The sequence below is a fragment of the Gorilla gorilla genome, chromosome 13 (genome assembly GCF_029281585.2).
Source record: "Gorilla gorilla gorilla isolate KB3781 chromosome 13, NHGRI_mGorGor1-v2.1_pri, whole genome shotgun sequence".
Taxonomy (NCBI): domain Eukaryota; kingdom Metazoa; phylum Chordata; class Mammalia; order Primates; family Hominidae; genus Gorilla; species Gorilla gorilla.
Window position 1 is genome coordinate 110502732 of NC_073237.2, and position 19902 is coordinate 110522633.

General features: G+C 53.8%; 1 protein-coding gene across 5 annotated transcripts in view; it reads left to right on the forward strand.

Moving 5' to 3' along the window:
* Positions 1-786: 786 nt before the first annotated feature.
* Positions 787-19902, forward strand: part of COL27A1 (collagen type XXVII alpha 1 chain) — a 157781-nt gene continuing 138665 nt past the window's right edge. For all 5 annotated transcript variants that reach the window (XR_010130328.1, XM_031014649.3, XM_055350483.2 and 2 more), the window contains exons 1-3: positions 787-1336; positions 8029-8099; positions 13051-14825. Coding sequence is in view for 4 of the 5 variants with exons in the window: in XM_031014649.3 (XP_030870509.2) it covers positions 1275-1336; positions 8029-8099; positions 13051-14825 (1908 nt within the window). In the remaining variant the exon portion in view is untranslated. The remainder of the gene's footprint in view (positions 1337-8028; positions 8100-13050; positions 14826-19902) is intronic.

The window sequence follows — 19902 nt, forward strand, 5'->3', positions numbered from 1 at the left end:
GGATGCGTTTCGTGTGAACCTAGGAAGGGTGCGTGGCTATCCCTGAATGTGACCGTGTGTGAGCGTGTGTCTGAGTTTGGGGAAAGAGTGGATACGTGTGGGAGTGTGTGTGTGCACCGGTGAATAAGTGTAACTTTGCTCGTGAACGAGTGGCAAGAGGTGGTAGAGTCGGAGGGAGCTGTGGTCCCAGGGCTGGACTGGAGTTTTGGGTGTGAGAATTTGCCCGGGGGCCAAGGTGTGCAGCTCTTAGCTCCCGTATGGGATCCGAGGGAGTTTTTGTCGATTCTGGGGAGGTGCGTGGTTAGTGGCGGTGGTGGGGTGCGGTTAGATTCCAATTGCTGACAGAAGGGAGAGAGAGGGTGGCAAACCCTTAACAAGCCCACCCTATATGTTCTCCAGGGCGCTCCGAGTCTGGGAGCGCAAACTTTTGGTGGGCGGTGGGGGTCACGATACTGGTTGTCGTGGGCGTCTGGACACCAAGTTCTGGTCCTAGCTCCGTCCCTGAAACTGTGGGTTTCTTCCAGGAGTAGAATTTGGCCCTTCTCCCCTACCCCAACCCCCCATTGGAGGACCCCCAGCCTCACCAGTCAGAAGTTCCTAATCTCAGAACGGTGATCAAATCACCGTGAAGCCCTGGGCAGCCCCTTCCTCTCTGTGAATCTGTTTCCCCATCTATACAAGGAGGAGGTGGGCGGGTGTCCCATCGGGGCTGTAGTGGGCCAGCTGAGGCTGTACCCTTGGCTCCGGCCGGCAGGGGGCAGCAGGGGGCAGCAGAGGGCGGCCGGGAGCGGGGAGGAGGGAAGGTGGAGAGCCACCGCGGGCCGAGACTTTAAATCGCCTTCATTTCCCCCAAATCCTTCCTTTTCCTCTCCTTCCCCCAGGCCGGCGGGGAGGCAGCTTCCACCGCCCTCCGCGCGCCCTCACCCGGCCTTGCTCTGCCTCCGGGGACGGCCAGCAGCCCGCCTCCAAAAGTTTGATCATCTCTCTCTCTCTTTTTCTTGCTTCTTCTTCCTTTTTGGTGGAAGCAGAAAAGGACCGAGGCAGGGGCGAGCGCGGCGCCCGGACTCCTGGGACCATGGGCCTGGCGCGGGCGCCCGCGGGGCCCCAGCCGCGCTGCCTGCCTGCTCGGGCGCCCCTGGGCGCGGGGCTGCGCTGGGGGCGCGGGGGCCGCGCGCTCTAAGCCGGCCTGGCGCGGCGGGGCGGGGGGCTGGCGGCCCCATGGGGCGCGCCCACACTTGCCCCCCGGGCTCGGGAGCATGAAGTAGGGGCCTGCCATGGGAGCGGGATCGGCGCGGGGGGCCCGAGGCACAGCGGCGGCGGCGGTGGCGCGCGGGGGGTGAGTACGAACTCGGGGACGCCCCCTCCCTAGCTTCCTGCTGCTCCAATCTCGGGGAGGGCAGGGGTTCCCCGCCATGCGGTCGCTTCCAGCGGAACGTCAGCTTCCTGCCCCTTCCTGCGCCCCCGCGAGGCGGGACGCCAAGGGTTAATAGGGGCTGCGCCCCCGGCCGGGCGAGAGTTGGCGAGCGCTGCCCGCCCTGCCGCGCCTGGCCCGGCTGCCCGATCCCGTTGGGGCGGGGGCAGAGCCAGCCCGGGGGTCGGGGGTGGGGGTGGGTGGTGGCGCCTGGAGCGGCCGGCGGGGTGCGGAGGGGGGCTTTTTGGATGCTTGGGGGAGGAGGGGGGTCTCCGTTTGGGGCCGTCTCGGTGTGTTCCGGTGTCTCGGTGTCTGCAGGTCCCAAGCCTGTACGTCTCCGTTTCTATCTGTTCTTGTGAAATTGTCCGCAAGTTTCTAGGTCACCAGGTCTCGGGTTCTGCTCCTGTCTCCGTGTCTGTGTGGCTCTGCACGTCCCCGCGTTTCTGGAAATCTCCGCGTGTGTGTGTGAGTCGGCCTGGGTCTGTGTGTCTGTGTTTCCTGCTTCTCGGTTCCTGTCCCTTTCACGTGTGTAAGAGAGAAAAAGTGAGAGCCAGCATGTCAGATCAGAAAGGGCCCTGGGCGATCACTGTGCGGAACCCCTCAGTGTACAGATCGGGAGACAGGGCCGGAGAGGGGCAGGGACTCTCCCAGGAGCGGCTGCGCGGAGCTGGGGCCCAGAGGCTGGGATTCCCAGCGTGTGGAGTAGGAGTTGTAAGAGAGAGTGAGCCTGTGCTGGAGCCGGCGCAGCGTGTGGGTGTGTGTGGGAGCCAGCAGCATGCAAGCAGCCCCTTGGGGCCTGTGGACGGCGCTCCTCTCTTTCCATCCTGCCCCCAGGACACCAGGACACTCCCCAGAGGCTGTTAGGGCTGTAGCTGGGCCCTGCCCCCTTTGAGCTGGAGTCCGCGGGATGACACCCCCTCCTTTCTTCCCCATGTCTTGGAAAAAGCTGGCTGTTTGCGATTCCCCCGCCCCGCACCCCCTCACCACAACACACACACACACACACACACACACACACACACACACACACGGCACCAGTGAGCACACCGCTGACTCATTTTCTCCAGAAGACCCTGCGCCAGGGTCGATGCCAGCAGTTGGGCAGAAAAGTGGTGCCAGGCGAGCACCCCATGGTGGGGCTCCAGCTTTGGGCAAGTGGGCAGTCAACACTGCTCGGAGGCCCAGTCTCTGCCTTCTCCTGCCTCCCTGCCTCCCTTGACATCACGCTGTCCTGCATCATGTGCGCTCTGCTCTCCAGCATGCCTCTGCTCTCCAGCATGCCTCTGCTCCTGGACCCTTCTGGCCGGACCAAACTCCATGTCATGTCTATGGACACATCCCTGGCCTCTGCCTCCTTCTGTTTCCTCCCTGTACTCAGAACGTTCTCCCTCTCCTGTGCCTCCACAAGCGCTGCGGACCCTCAGCAGCCAGCAGCCTCCTGGTGGTCTCTGTCCCTTTCTGAGCACACTCCCCAGTTCTTTGTTGGCATTTTCTCTCCTCCATCTCTGTCCAGGGACCCTCTTGATACCCACATGCCTGGCTTGGCTACGCAGAGTAACATATCCACTGGTGGTAGGGGACAGCAGTGAGACACTCACAGAATCATGTTGGTGGGAGGCAGGTGGCACCACAGGAGGGCCACGAGGCTTGCCATCAGGCAGGCTCGAGTTTGAATCCTAACTCTGCTGCGCCAGCTTGGGTGAGCCACTCTGCTGCTTGTTTTTCTCTTCCACAAAACCGGCACCTTATTCCCAGCTGGCTGGGTTTTGTGAAGATGAACAGGACCATGCTTGTAAAGGGCTTAGAACAGGGCCTGGCATGTAATAAGTGCTCAGTAAACGGCAGCTGGTATTTGTATTATTCCCTTCATGTTGAATGGGTGTGTGAGTCAATGGGAAAGTTCCGGGCTGCATCCTATCCAGACGATGACCTGTCTGTGTTCCCATGGAGGACGTGGAAGCTGTGAAGAAAGCCCAGGCATAGCTGTCCGGGCACAGGGGGTCTGGCCAGTCCATGGAGGCAGGTGGGACAGGTCTACCCCACTTGATGAGCTGTAGTTCCAGCTAGCTCCCTTTTCAGCTTTTACCCCATGCGTGAACAGCCAAGCCTAGTGTCCGCAGGGCCACTTTCCCTGTGTGTTTCTGTGGCCTGGGTCTCAGCTCAGAGCCCTCAGTGACTGTTGAAGCTGGTGTGGGTTTCTAAGATCCTGTGTGTTTCCAGGTAATAAGGATGGAAGAAAACTATCCAAGCAGGCTGCCGGTTCTGGCAGTGTGGTTACCCAGGAGTAGCCCCATTTGGTGCACTGGCAGAGGGCCTTTTGCAAGGGCATAGGAACACCTGGGTTTCCTCTTTGGAGGGCTGTGTGGCCAGACGATGTTTCCATGTGATGTTTCCTCGCGGCTCCCATTTCGGCTGCCTCCTGGCCTCCCTGGCCTCTGTGCTCTGGTCTTCCTGACATTCTGGAGCCCTGGGTTTGCAGAGACAAGGCCCACAAGACAAGTGGTGAAAACAGAAGTCTGGAAGAACAAAGCCCTGAGCCAGCACAGGCACTAAACATGATTAGCAGTAGCCTAAACAGGATTGGAACGGGAGCAAAAGAATTGGCAGGGCCTCCCTCTGAGAGCCAACTTTCCAGGCCTGGAGCTGACTTAGATGGCTCGTTGGCTCCCTGGGTTGCATCTCTGTTCCTGCTGGTGAAGGCTGGGGCTCGGGTCTCTGGCAAGTAGGAAGTCCCTGCAAGTCTCCAATTTCTGCTCCATGGAGACAAGTCAAATGAAAAGGACTATCTGTTAAGTCATAGACTTGAAGCACTGTGTGGCTTTGGGCAAGTAACTTTCCCTCTCTGGGCCTCAGTTACGCATCTTTTCAAAGGAGGGAGAGAGAGGACTAGAATCTGACCCCTAGATGATCTTAAATGGCCTTCTTCCACTCTGACATGCTCTATACTTGGGAAGTTTATGGGTCAAGTGCACACATAATCCATTTCCAAGAGGGTCAGCTGCATTTGTCAGGGAGAATGAATGGAGGTTGAATTCTTCTGTAATAGGCCTTCAGGGCTGAAGTCCTCAAGTTGGAAGCCATGGTGTTAGGAAGCTTAACTGAAGAGAAGATTCTGATTCCATGTCTCCTGTGGGACTTCTTCCTCCTGATTTTCAGAGATTACAAGGATTTGCCCTCTAATTCTCTGCAGAGTAGTCATTTTGGTATAGCTGTAGCCAGGGAAATTGACTGAGAAGGACATGTGTGGTTTTTGTACCTTCTCTTCCCCACCTCGCCTTTCTTTATCAGTTTGGGAAACTTCCTAGGAAGTTTGGTATGCGACATAATCCAACGAAGGACTCAAGGAGTGAGGGCAGGTGCCAGACAAGGGCCAGGAAGAGAGGGGGCTAGAAGGAGATGGAACAGAAATTAATGGGGTCGCAAGAACACAGGAAGGCAAGGGGTAGTCTCTTCTGAGGAGGCATTCACGGAAAAAATGATTCTAAATTTGGGGACTGCTGAATGACAGAAAGTACAGTCAACTTCTTTATTGCAGGATTTCTCAGAGCCTTCGATATACAGTTGTGCTTTCCGGATTGTCAAGACTGGGATGCAGGGGACAGCTCTTCCCTAATGTATCTGGCCAATTTCCTAGAAAGCATGTCCCTGGTGGGTGTGGGAAATACTACTGAAGAATTATGAGCCCAGACGTTGCCCAGGATGGAAGTACCTGCCTTCCCTGAGCCTTGGTATTCTCCGTTTGTGTAATTAAACAAAGCTGCCTTTTATTTCTCTCCAGGGCTCATGCTATTGCCATTTGCTTCAAGTAAGCAAGTCATGCCAGAAAGGTTGGCCCTGCCCTTCTCCACAGGCAACCCCAGGGCAGCTTGACACTTTGACCTTTAGTCGTTGCCCATGGTGAGCTGGGGGCCTGGCCCCATGAAAAGGCATTCTCACAACAGTGGCAGCAGATTGGAGAGGATGAAGAGGAAGGACCAAGGATTATCCTGCAGCAATTCTGGAAAAAGTCAGAGTAGGGGAATTAAGGCTTTGGGAAGACACTTTTTAAAGTCTATTTTTTTTTTGAGGCGGAGTCTCGCTCTGTCGCCCAGGCTGGAGTGCAGTGGCACGAACTTGACTCACTGCAAGCTCTGCCTCCCGGGTTCATGCCATTCTCCTGCCTCAGCCTCCCAGGTAGCTGGGACTACAGGCACCCGCCACCACGCCTGGCTAATTTTTTTGTATTTTTAGTAGAGACGGGGTTTCGATGTGTTAGCCAGGGTGGTCTTGATCTCCTGACCTCATGATCCGCCTGCCTCGGCCTCCCAAAGTGCTGGGATTACAGGTGTGAGCCACCGCGCCCGGCCGTTTTTTAAAGTCTAGAGTCCTGTAATATCAGGTAATATTAATTCATCTTATAAAAATATACTGGACACTTCCTGTGTGCCTGCCAGGGGCTGGAAATATAAGCCCGGCATGGTGGCACATGCCTGTAATCTCAGCTACTCGGGAGGCTGAGGTGGGAGGACAGCTTGAGCCCTGGAGTTCAGGTCTAGCCTGGGCAACATTGTGAGACTCTGTCTCAAAAAAAAAATGAAAAAAAAAAAAAGAGTGAATAAGACAGGCATCCTTGCCCTTTAGAGACTTCGTCTAGACAGGGAAATGGGAGAGTAGACAATGACCACACATGTGAGACCTGCTGTAGTGTGGCATGTGCAGTGAGCTGCTGGAGGTGACACCCAAGCGGGGATCTAATGGATGTGTAGGAACTGACCAGGCAAAGGAGTAGTGTCTACATGATGGGAGTAGCATGTGCAAAGGCCCAGAGCTGGAGAAGGCGTTCAGGGGACCATCATTGGCATCTGAGTGCTATTTCAGCTGGTTTACATTATGCTGCAAGTAACTGAAGACCCAACTCAAAATAGTTTAAACGATAAGGGGGGTTATTCCCATATCAAGAGGCCTCAAGGAAGAGCAGTACTAGGGTTGGTGAATTCAGCATCCCAACAGTGTCTTCAGACACCCACTATTTTTCTATTCTGCTATCCTCACGTGCTCATGGGGCTTGTTACCTTATGTGCCCAAAATGACTGCAGCAGCTCCGAGCGGTATGTCCTTACTCAACAACATATAGAGGCTTGAAGAAAACCTTCTCTGTCCCTTTGAAATGCTTTCCCAGGGTCCCTAACAGGCATCCCTCACCTCTCATTGGCCACATTTGGGTCATATATGCATGCCTAAACCAGTCACTGGCATGGCAAATGAAATTCTCGGGATCAACTTAGATTTATCCGGATTCATGTAGGATCCTCTAAGTCCATGCCTACGTGAGCAAGCAGGAAGGAGGGGTGCTGTGGGCATGTAATCACCAGTGTCTTCACCATGCCCACAGTGACAGAAGCTGTCGTCTAAGGTGCCCAGGGAGTCTGGGAAGAACCTAGGTTCTTCCCAGTTCTGCCAGTTATCAACCCTGGCAGACAGGTTTCCTAGATTACATGATTCCACAGAAGCACGCTATCCTAGCTTTCCTCTTGGAAATGTATCCTGGGCCTGTCTGTCCCAGACTTAGCCCTCACCACCCACCTGACACAGCTCTCTTGCCTGCGTCCCGCCTGTCTCTGGCCACGTGCTGGCCTCCCCTCTGCCTGCCTGGGGATCAGATACCCCAGGTGGCTTCGGGTGTCACTGGTGGCTGCTCCCACAGGAAGGTGAAATTGTATCATTGCCTTTGCCCATCTTGGCAAGAGCCACAGAGCAGAGCTTTAACCCTTCCTGGCCCTAGAGTGTAGGGACAGTGGGGACCGCCTAGGGGAGTATTTTTGTGGCTGGCAGCAGACTGAGCCCTTGCCATGCATGAGCTTATTGAATCCTCATGCCCGGCCTGTGAGATAGGGAATATCAGCCCATGTTGCAGAAGACAAGACAGGCTCAGAGAGGCTGAGCAACTCATTCGGGGTCATACAGCTGATAAGTGACAAGGCCAGGTTTGCACGTGGCTCTGTCTGACTCCCCCTCATCCCCTCTGTTTTCTTTCTCCCACTTTCCATTAGGATAAAGCCAAGTCGGGAGCTGCCTTCACACAGCACTGGTTCTGGTTAAGCGGTCTCCTCTCTCCTGCCCTGTGTGGGAATTGGTCTCCCAAGCAGTCCAGCCTGGTCTTCCCGCTGACCTTTCACCCCTGGCTCTGCTGCCCATTGGCTGGGGTCTGGGGAAGGGTCTAAAGATCATGAGGCTGTAGTACAGATGGGGAGACTGAGGCCCAGAGAAGGGGAGGGGCTGGCCCCTGGTTGCTCACTGAGTCAGCATCAGATTTTGAGCTGGACCCTAGACGTTCCAATGACCAGGGCAGGGCTTTCTATGCACTGCTTCTTCCCCGTTGACGTTGACTAATTGATCTGTGAAAAGTGAGGCTGTGTTTGCCTATGTAAGCAGGTCCTCACTGAGAGGCTGTGCCTGGAGGCCGGGAAGAGTGGGCTGCTGCTCTGATGGGGTCCTAGAGCCTGTACCTGGCCTCCTGTCTCCCGTGGGCAGGACTGGGGTGAGACTGGGACTGGTGTCCACTCCCAGCTTCCCCAGCCGGATCCGGGTGTGAGGGGTGGAAGCTGATGCCGCCTCTGCTTATGTCTCCTGGTCTCTAGGGGGTTTCTCTTCTCCTGGATCTTAGTCTCGTTTGCCTGTCACCTGGCCTCCACCCAAGGAGCTCCTGAAGGTAATTCTCTCTTCTCTTTGTCCAGGGGGAGACAAAGGAGAACAGAAGGGGCCTGAGAACTCAGCGGTAGGAGACAGCCGTGCCCATAATTGGAACTCAATGCCTCAGTTTTCCCATCAGTAGAATGGAGATGATAATTGGCAAATTCTCTTTAGGCTTGAAAGAATGACATTTGAGGCCAGGCTCAAGCCTGCAGTCCCAGCACTTTGGGAGGCCGAGGTGGGTGGACCACGAGGTCAGGAGATCGAGACCATCCTGGCCAACATGGTGAAACCCCATCTCTACTAAAAATACAAAAATTAGCTGGGTGTGGTGGCAGGTGCCTGTAGTCCCAGCTACTTGGGAGGCTGAGGCAGGAGAATCGCTTCAACCCAGGAGGCGGAGGTTGCAGTGTGCCCAGATCACGCCACTGCACTCCAGCCTGGCAAGAGAGCGAGACTCCATCTCAAAAAAAAAAGAATCGCATTTGAAGTTTTTGTAAAAGGGTAGGAAGGACTCTGTGCAGAAATGTGGAAGGGTGATTCTTGTGTTCCTTTCTGGGGCAAAATTTGAGTAAGTTACTCCGGTTTTAAGCCTCAGTTGTCCCTGTTTGTCCAATGAGTGCTCTAAGAACTGCTAAAAAAAAAAAAATAAAGGCATTAAGCATTAACTATCATGGCCCAAGCCTGGGATCCCATCTTCCTCTTCCCTTGAGATCCTACTTTTCCCTGCTATCCCTGAGGGGCTGTCCAGGGGGCCGGGGCAGCGATGGACTGGCTCCACATCTGCCCAGGGAAACTGAAACCTCTCCCACATCTGTTTGTCAAGCAGCCGCATGCCTCTGAAAATAGCTGCCCTTCCCCCGCCTTCACGCCCAGCCCGTGTGCTGGGGCAGGCAGCCCAGCACGCCGGGAGTCCCTATGGCCTGACCTGGTCACTCAGCAGGGATTGGGCCCCTGGGAGGGCAGGGCTGTGCCCGGAAGAGACTTCTCCTGCCCAGCAACATTTTGTGCAAATGTCATATTTTCCAAGCTTGCTGTTTCCCCCACAAAGTAGGTGAACAGCTGTCCAGAGTCCTGAGTCAGTCACTGGGGCGGGGGGTTGGGGAGAGGCTGGAGCTGTGTGGAGCCAGGTTTATGTAATAAGGGATCTTGTGGGGGCCAGCTGGCAGGCTCCTTCTATCTTGGCGTTGGGCTGAATTCATTCCCCTGTCCCCCATCTCTTCACCCTTGATGGGATGCTGGATGTGTCTCCACCCTGCTTTCCAACAAGCCTGGGAGGCCCCAGGCAGAATAGCATCATGGCTAAGCACAAAGACCCCAGAGTCAGGTGGCCTGGGTTCAAACCTTGGCTGTGCCTTTTTTAAGCTGCAAGTTATTCCCTCTGACTCTTCTGAGCCCCCTCTATAAAGTGAGGATAATAAAGAGTACCTGCTCCATAGATTGCTGAGATCATGCCTGTAAAGTATTTGGTATCTAGTAAGTGCTCAACAAGTATTAGTTTTTCTTATTGCTGTTAATTAGTTACCTGAAAAGTTTGGGCAAGAACAGCCCTTTCCTATGCCCTGCAGGGCTCACAGTGGTCAGACTCACAGCAGCTCTGTGCTGGTCACATTTGCCAGGTGTCAGGGCTTGAGACTTTGCCCTTTAGCTGCAGATGGTCTTTGGGGGACACCTGGAGACTGCTGGTTGTCAGCTTAGAAACCCACCCAGTGGATAGGGGAAACCTCACCCATGCTGCCTGGCCCAGCCAGTTGTGACTCTCTTTGGGTGAGTGCAGGTTAGCCCTAAATTCCATGTGTGGAGAAAGATGTGAGCAGGCCTGAGGGGCCCTCCAGGGGTTTTTGAGTGGGGACTAAAGGAAGGACCAGGTGGCTTCCTGCCCTTACCTCTTGTCCAACCAAATGGCTCCTCCCATTCTAAGTCCCAGTCTATAGTGAATAATAGTGAATAGTATTTCATGACAATAAGAGGGTTTCAGTGATTAAAACATATACCACTAAGAGGATCCTTAGTCAGTAGTTTATTTTAGCTTAGAACCTGAGGACAGACAGATGGGAGAAAGGATGGGAAAGAGGAGTTTGAAATGGAATGAAAGCCCCTTGGGTCCTAAGGAAGAATAAAGGTCTTAAACTCAAGCCAACCTAAACCAGCAACACAGAGCTATAGAATTCTTAGAACATTGTAACACCTGTGCTATCTCAAGATCTGTTTCTCTTGTCTTACAGGCAGGGAATTGAGGCCCAAGGGTCAGTAAGACACTCAAGCAGAGTTACTCAATGTGGGGCTTGGGTGAAGATGATGAGGAAGATGACCATTTCATCCTCCTAATAACCCTATGGTGTAGGCGCTCTTTATAGCCCTGTTTTACAGTGGAGGGAACTGAGGCTCACTGCTGGTCTTCTCAGGCTCTAAATTTTGTCCTTCTGACTCCAGAGTCTGCTATAGAACCATTATAACATGCTGCCAGCACTCAGGTTCTCAGTTTCCCCCAGGGAACTGTCCTTCTATCCATTCATCCACCCATTCATCTGCCTATCCATTTACCCATCCATTTCTCTATCCATCATCCATCCATCCATCCATCCATTCATCCATCCATCCAATATCCATCCATCCATCCATTCATCTGCCCTTTCATCCACCCATCCATCCATTCATCCATTTATCTATCCATTCACCCATCCATCCATCTACCAATTCATCTACCTATCCATCCATCCATCCATTCATCCACCCACCCATCCATCCATCCAGCCAGCCAGCCATTATCCATGCATCCATCTATTCATCTATTCATCTATTCATCCATCCATCCATCCATCCATCCATCCATTTATCCATCCATCCATTAATCCATCCATCCACCCATCCATACATTTATCTACCTACTCATCTACTATCCATTTATCCATCCATTTATCCATCCATCCATCTACCCTTTCATCCACCCATCCATCCATTCATCCATTTATCTATTCATTCATCCATTATACATCCATCCATCTACCAATTCATCTACCTATCCATCCATCCATTCATCCACCTACCCATCCATCCAGCCAGCCAGGCATTATTTATCCATCCATCCATCCATCCATCCATCCATCCATCCATCCATCAATCCATCCACCAATTCATCTACCTATCTATCCATCAATTCATCCATCCACCCATACAGCCAGCCAGCCATTATCCATCCATCTATCCATCCATCCATCCATCCATCCATCCCTTCATCTATTCATCCATCCATTCATCCATCCATCCATCCATCCATCCACCAATTCATCTACCTGTCCATCCATTCATTCATCCACCCACCATCCAGCCAGCCAGTCATTATCCATCCATTCATCTATCCGTCTATCCATCCATCCCTTCATCTATTTATCCATCCGTCCATCAATCTACTTGTTCACCTGCCCATTTATCCATCCATTTATCTATTCATCCATCCATCCATTTTTCTATCCATCCATCCATTCATTTATCCATCCATCCATCCGTCCATCCATCCATCCATCCATCCATCTATTCATCTATTCATCCATCCATCTATACATCCATCTACTCATCCATCCTTTCATGCATCCATGTATCCATCTATCAATCCATCCATCCATCCATCCATCCATCCATCCATCCATCCATCCATCCATCTATCCATCCACCTATTCATCTACCTATCCATTTATCCATTCATCCATCCATCCATTCATCTATCCATCCATCCATCCATCCATCCATCCATCCATCCATCCATCTCCCAGTTGTCAGCTGAGGGCCAAATGCCAAGTGTTGCATTCAGCCCCCAGCACAACCTTTGCAGGGGGTGATAGGGAGAGAGCATTCAGTACTCAGGGCCTATCTTGCTGAGCTTAGGGGAAGGGCCCTGAGGACCTGACCCAGACTCAGATTCCAGAGGCAGCTTTTCCTTCCCTGCTGAGTCAGAGCTCAGGAGCCTGCTTTGCCAACACTGGCAGTTCAGCTGACTGAAGGGGTCTAATGACCTGGGAGGGGAAAGGTCAGGAAGCCTTTCCATAAACACTCTGGAAGTCCTCCTTTTGCTTTTGCTCTGGCAAGCCCTGCTGACATAATTATTGGGCGGATGTGACCTGGCCAGACCACAGTCAGATATCCATACGCTTTGCCAGAGGACAGAGGTTGTAGGGATGCTTTGATTGCTTCCTCTCCTCGCCCCAGAGTCCTGTGGGGAGAAGGAGGAGTCAGCGGAAATGCCATCACCCTTCTGATAGCAGATGGCAGCCCCCTAGCCTGCTAGAGACACCTCGGGAGTGGGAAGGGGAATGGGTGGGTCCCTGAGGAGATGGTGAAACCTGTCAGACCCCTAGGACATCCTTACCAAGCTCTGGTGACAGGTCTATTCTTGTCATCCTGGTCCCTCACTTATGGGGCTACTTCCTGGAGGAGATGGCTTTCCAGGTGGAGAAGAAGGAGTATAACGTGTCATTGTTGGGAAGCCTCTAACACTCTCAGCAACAGCATTTGGTTATTATCATAATCTTTAGTATTAGTTATTATTTGAAAGGGCTTCTTTTGTACCAGGCACTTAAAAATAAATGTATTCATCATGTAATTGTTACATCCTTCTGAGGTTGGGACTGTTACTATCCCATTTAATAGATGGGAAAACTGAGGCACTAAAGTCACAAGATTAGTAAGTGTTAGAGGTAGGATTTGAAATCAGGAAGTTTGGCTCCAGAGTCTGTTTTTTAACCCCAACATGCAAGATTATGCAGCCAGATAAGGGGTCACAATCCCTGACGGATAGTTCCAACGCTGCCCTCTCAGCCACCACCGTGGGGCGGTGTCATTTTTAGATGAATGAACAAAGGACCAGGTAGCTGTGGGTGGACGGTCCACATTGCCTGTGCCCCTTAGGGGGTAGGGGGTGGGGTGGGCTGGAGCAGGCCCTGACTGCGTCCTCTCCCCTTTTCCCTCCCTCTCAGATGTGGACATCCTCCAGCGGCTGGGCCTCAGCTGGACGAAGGCCGGGAGCCCTGCACCCCCGGGAGTCATTCCTTTCCAGTCGGGCTTCATCTTTACGCAGCGGGCCCGGCTCCAGGCTCCCACGGGCACCGTCATTCCTGCCGCCCTGGGCACAGAGCTGGCGCTGGTGCTGAGCCTCTGCTCCCACCGGGTGAACCATGCCTTCCTCTTCGCTGTCCGCAGCCGGAAACACAAGCTGCAGCTGGGCCTGCAGTTCCTCCCCGGCAAGACGGTCGTCCACCTCGGGTCCCGGCGCTCAGTGGCCTTCAATCTCGACATGCACGACGGGCGCTGGCACCACCTGGCCCTCGAGCTCCGAGGCCACACAGTCACTCTGGTGACTGCCTGCGGGCAGCGCCGGGTGCCTGTCCTGCTGCCTTTCCACAGGGACCCTGCACTCGACCCTGGGGGCTCCTTCCTCTTTGGGAAGATGAACCCGCATGCAGTCCAGTTTGAAGGTGCTCTCTGCCAGTTCAGTATCTACCCTGTGACGCAGGTCGCTCACAATTACTGTACCCACCTGAGGAAGCAGTGTGGACAGGCTGACACGTACCAGTCCCCACTGGGACCTCTCTTCTCCCAAGACTCTGGCAGACCTTTTACCTTCCAGTCCGACCTCGCCCTGCTAGGCCTGGAGAACTTGACCACTGCCACACCAGCCCTGGGGTCACTGCCAGCAGGCAGGGGACCCAGGAGGACTGTGGCACCCACCACGCCCACCAAGCCCCAAAGGACTAGCCCCACAAACCCTCACCAGCATATCACGGTGGGAGGCCCAGCCCAAACCCCACTGCTACCTGCCAAGCTGTCAGCCAGTAACGCACTTGATCCCGTGCTCCCAGCCTCTGTTGGCGGCTCTACCAGAACGCCTCGCCCTGCGGCCGCTCAACCATCACAGAAGATCACAGCCACCAAAATCCCCAAAAGCCTCCCTACCAAGCCTTCGGCCCCTTCTACTTCAATTGTCCCCATCAAAAGCCCCCATCCTACCCAGAAAACAGCTCCATCTTCATTTACAAAGTCAGCCCCACCCACTCAGAAGCAAGTGCCACCTACTTCCCGTCCAGTTCCTGCCAAAGTCTCCCGTCCCGCAGAGAAGCCCATCCAGAGGAACCCGGGAATGCCCAGGCCCCCACCGCCCAGCACCCGGCCCCTACCTCCTACCACCAGCTCCTCTAAAAAACCCATTCCCACACTAGCTCGGACTGAGGCCAAGATAACCAGCCATGCCAGTAAGCCAGCCTCTGCCCGCACCAGCACCCACAAACCTCCCCCATTTACTGCTTTATCCTCATCTCCTGCCCCTACTCCTGGTTCTACCAGGAGTACTCGGCCACCAGCTACGATGTTACCTCCAACTTCGGGCACCAGCACTCCCAGAACAGCACCTGCCGTCCCCACTCCTGGCTCAGCTCCCACTGGAAGCAAGAAGCCCACTGGATCGGAAGCCTCAAAGAAAGCCGGACCCAAGAGCAGCCCCCAGAAGCCTGTCCCCCTCAGACCTGGGAAGGCAGCCAGGGATGTCCCCTTGAGTGATCTGACAACCAGGCCTAGCCCCAGACAGCCCCAGCCCAGTCAGCAGACCACCCCGGCCCTGGTGTTGGCCCCAGCGCGATTCCTGTCCTCCAGCCCCCGGCCCACGAGCAGTGGCTATTCATTCTTCCACCTGGCAGGATCTACGCCTTTCCCTCTGCTAATGGGGCCTCCGGGACCCAAGGGAGACTGTGGTTTGCCGGTAAGACTGAGTGGGGTCTGCATGCTGCTTGGAGCTCCAGTGGGGGACTGGGGCATTGGTCAAGTGGTTGCCCCTAGTAAAGACAGGAAAAGGAGCAGCTTAGAGCAGGGAGCTGGTTATGGGTACATCCTTGGCTCCAGGCAGGCCCCCTGCTCCTCTGGCTCTGCTAAATGCATCATTGCCCACCCCGCTCCAGATTCATGATCCACTGGGACAGACTCAAGTCTGGTGGCTACCCCCAGGTGAAGAGCATCCCTGGGCTTTTGTTGGCCCAGGTCCAAGCCCGTTCTTTGCTAACCCAGCTGCAAAGCTCGAAGAGCTTAAGGAAGGCCCGTAGCTGACTGGCTCCAGATCATGCAGTGAGTAAGCAGCTTCCAAAGCCCCGTTCTCCCAGCTCATGGAGCAGGGGTCCTTCTGGCCCATCAGCTTGTCTGAGAGTTGCAGACAAAGGTCACACATGGGGAGCTCTGGATATGTTTTGTTTGGCATGTGCAGTGTTCTTTTTTTAAAATCCAATAACTTACTAACATTTTAAAAATGTGAGAGATTTCTTATAAAAAGACTCAGCAACCAGCTTCTCTTGGAAAGTGGGAGATGCGACGGTGCTTGGGCCACCCCGTTAGGACAAGTCCACTCCTGTCTGTGCTGGTCCCCACTTCTTCTGACTGAGTCTTCTGACCAGTCCTTTCACCCGTTTATGTTACCTGCCTGCCTGGCGCCTGCAGGGGTTTGATTTGTAACCCCCTGGTAGGAGTTTGGGGTGCGGAAGGTCAGCGTGGGCCAGAAGGAAGGGGAAGGGAGAAGAAAGAACACGATTTGCAGGATGGTCTCAGGGTCGATGCCTCCGGCTTGCCTGGGACCGTCTCTAGGGGCAACGACCTTCCCACAGCTGGAGGCCAATTCCTCCGGGTGGGGAATGATGGGATGGCGTTTCCAGAAGGCTCAGGGCTCTGCTCTGTTCTCCCGCCTTGGAGATGACCACCGTGTGGTGGCCTCTCTCTCTCCTTCCTGAAGCCGGCTCTCCCACTGGGCTCTGTGTTTGAGGTTAGGGCTCCCTACAATGTGGAGACAGTGGCAGATGCTGGGAATTCCCAGGCCTTCCAAACACACTTAATGAGTTTTAATAATCATTAGGAATAATATTTATCCAGCCTGTCTCCAAGGGGACGGAGAGTCCGCCTTTATTATAACCATATTGTCGAACTTATGGAAACTGTATGCATTGCTTTGCAATTATGTCAACGTTCTGCTCAAGTTCCGTGTTCTGAAATTGGCAGCGTAGAGAGTTGGGAGCCACCACTTTCTTGTGGAAAGAACGAGGAACCCTTTTCACCTCTCCAGCCAACCCAGGCCAACTCTGGCACCAGGTGCCTTGGGGCCCTGACAGCTCAGCTTCCCACGCTGTGTGCGTGCTGGGCTCAATGGCGGTGAGGTCAAAAGGGGAATTGTCCCCTCCTGACATGGTGAGGTCCATGGTCTCAACTCTGGCCACACAGCACAACCCAGCCGTGAGGAGGAGGCCAGCCCTCCCTCCCACGAATGTGTGTGGTGTGGAGAGAGGAGCGGAGCTGGCCCAGGGCAGATTCTATAGAATCTTGGGTCTGCTGTATGTCTGAGTCAAATGCTTTTTCCTGGGGCTTGAGGCTCTGGGTCAGCAGGAAGCGAGGCCTCCTGCCAAATCTCTTTGAAAAAGAGGAGGCACTGAAGTGAAACTGGTCAGTCAGTGGTTGCTTGGGGATGACTTAGTTCAACTTTCCTCATTGGGCAGGTGAGGAAATTGCGCTCAGAGAGGGCCAGGACCTGCCCAAGGCCACACAGCATGGAGGAGGTGGAGTTGAAGTTTACATTCCAGACTGTAGCCTCCAAGACTAGCATGTTCCATCCCACTGCCCTGAGTGTCCACTCTGAGGCTCTGGGACTCAGATCTGGGGGACTGGGGGCTTCAGACAGGAGTCACTACTGTCCCTGGCCTCAAAGGAAGGGCTCAACATCTAAAGAATCTTTTTCTTTTTTTTTTAGAGACAGGGTCTCACTCTATCACCCAGGCTGGTGTGCAGTGGTGTGAGCACAGCTCACTGCATCCTTAGTCTCCCAGGCTCAATTCATCCTCCTGCCTCAGCCTCCCAGGTAGCTGGGACTACAGGCACGTGCCACTATGTCCAGCTAATTTTTTCACTTTTTTTGTAGAGTCTGGGTCTCACTATGTTGCCCAGGCTGGTCTTAAACTCCTGGCCTCAAGTGATCCTCCTGCCTCAGCCTCCCAGAGCGCTAGAATGACAGGCTTAAGCCACTGTGCCTGGCCTAAAGAAGCTTCCAATTCAATAACCCATCAAGTTTATGAGCTGCTTCCACAGGCACTGTGTCTCCTTTAGGACCTCATGAAAACTGGTTGAGGAGGGCAGGCTGTGTGTGTTCATCCCTGCCCCACAGATGATCCAAGAGGGGTTGGAAAGAGATAAAGGACCCTGCCAAAGGCTCCCAGCGTGTTCCTGAAGGAGCTGGGGTGCAACTTCTGGTTCCTGACTTCCGGCCAGGGCCGAGGCTCTTTCTGCTCCTCCAGCCCTGACTACTGAAGACAAGGGGAAGACACCAACCTGCCCGGGTGACATCCCTGTCTCAGGCCCCATGCTATCCCCTGTCCCCACCCTAGGAGGAACCCGGAAGCTGGTAGAATCTTTGTCCACTGTGTAGCAGATGGCAACCTGGTCACTTCTTCACCAGATACCAGAATAATGTAATGGAAGAGGCATCTTTGAATGGTGATGAAATGAACTCTCATTCTTTCTGGCCTCTGCTATCTTCCCTTGACCCCCATATACGTCCAGGATCTAAGCCCAGCAGAACAGAAGCTCCAGCTGCCCAGGAGAAGAGCTTAATTGTCCCCCGTCCAGGCACATGCAGACTTGGGTTCAAATCCTGACTCCATCCCTTTTAGCTCTGTGACTGATCCATGCTGAGCCTGTTTTTGTAGAACATAAGATGATAATAGCTCCCACCTCTGGTGGGGAGGGTGGCCTGAAAATGTGCGTAAATTTTATTTGCATATAAAGCTGTAGTAGAGGCTGGGCATGGTGGCTCACACCTATAATCCCAGCACTTTGGGAGGCTGAGGCAGGCGGATCACTTGAGGCCAGGAGTTTGCCAACATGGTGAAACCCTGTCTTTACCAAAAATACAAAAATTAGCCAGGCATGGTGGTGTGCGCCTGTAATCCCAGTTACTTGGGAGGCCGAGGTAGGAGAATCCCTTGAACCCGGGAAGTGGAGGTTGTGGTGAGCCGAGATCATGCCACTGCACTCCAGCCTGGGCAACAGAGTAAGACTCTGTCTCAAAATACAGCTGTAGTAGAAATGAAGTAAGTTGGGCTATCTTATCTAGTTTTGCTGAGTGACTTTGAGGAAATTCTTTCCTCTCCCCAGGGCTCAGTCTTCCACTGAAATAGGGTGTTGGGACAGCTCTCCCCTTAGAAATGACTGTGGGACCTTTCAGTGTTTGAGAAAGGTGCAGTGGCTGTGTCTGCATGTGCAAACCTGCTCCTCGGGGTTCAGGGCACGAGAGCAACTGGCAGAGGCTGAGACAGAGTTCTGGGCCCAGGCCTGCCAGGAGTTGTAGCTGCTGAGTGAGGGAGCTCTGTGGGAGCCCCAGGAGGGGGGAACATGGAAAAACTGAGCTTGGCCCTGGGTGAATTGGGGCGGGGAGGCCGCGGTTCATAGCCCTGCACAGAAGCTGCACAGAAGCCCCACGCCTGAGAGGAGGCGAGTCAAGGCCTTATTTATTCATGATCAGGCCACTGGCATTTGCCCGTGCTTGCACTTTTTGCAAATGTCCCCTCGGGAAGACGCAGCTAAGGGCCTGGCCCACACCACGTGCTCTGTGACTATCTATCTATGAAATGAACAAAAGAATTTGATCCTTACGAAATGCAGGTCGTCCTGACTCCCAGGCGGGGCTCCTTGAGGTTACCCAGAACTCTCCTGCCAGGGAGATGAGGAGGCCATGTGGACTGCAAAAGAACATAGGCTTTGGATTTGGGACAACCTGGATTTGAACCATTCCCTTATCCAGCCATCCATTCATTCTTTGCACAATTGTTAACTGAACATCCTGTAGATGCCTGGTGCTGTATGACCTTTGGCAAATCACTTAACCTCTCTAAGCCTCAGTTTCTGCCTCTATAAAATGGGGATACAGTGCCACCTACCTTTCCAGGGTCATTACATGGATTCAGTGAGATGCAGGGGGAGGGGGTGGGTAAAGCACATATGAAACCTGGGTCCTGGTAGATTGTCATGGCTGTGATTGTGGCCTGATGGTGGGTGTTGAGGTGGGGACTTTGGTGCACTGAGAGAACTGGGAGGGTCTGGACATAGTCTCACATTTGCTTGGAGAACTGTGCTATGAAAATACTAACCTGGGGTTAGTCGGTGGAGCAGGGACAGCAGGGAGCCTGAATGGATAAGAGTGTCATGACACATGTCAGCTAGACAGCAGAGGTTTGGGGGAGGACTGCCCCCATTTTTTTTTTTTGAGGCAGAGTCTTGCTCTGTTGCTCAGGCTAGAGTACAGTGGTGCGATCTCAGCTCACTGCAACCTCCGCCTCCCGGGTTCAAGCAATTCTCCTGCCTCAGCCTCCTAAGTACCTGGGATTACAGGCACGTGCCACCATGCCTGGCTAATTTTTTGTATTTTTAGTAGAGACAAGGCTTCACTATGTTAGCCAGGATGGTCTCGATCTCCTGACCTCCAGGCAGGGCCCAGACTCACTGGGGAGAGTTAAAGGAACAGACTATTTATGGAGGGGTGGACAGCATCAAGGGAACCAGCAGAGGCAGGTGAAACACAAGGGGCCTGGAAACTGCAGGAAATTGTTACCACACCCAGACCAGAAGGTCCCAGGGAAAGATGTTCCCAGAACCCAATAAGAGTTAAAACCTTGAGCAGGGGTCTCCTCACAGAAGCAGGGGCCATGGGCAAATACAGCTGCAGCCAAATTATAGCACAGCAGAGAGGGCACAGGGAGAGAAATATACCCTGTCCTCCCTTCTGTGCACTCTCTTCCCGGGGTCTCCCATTGGCC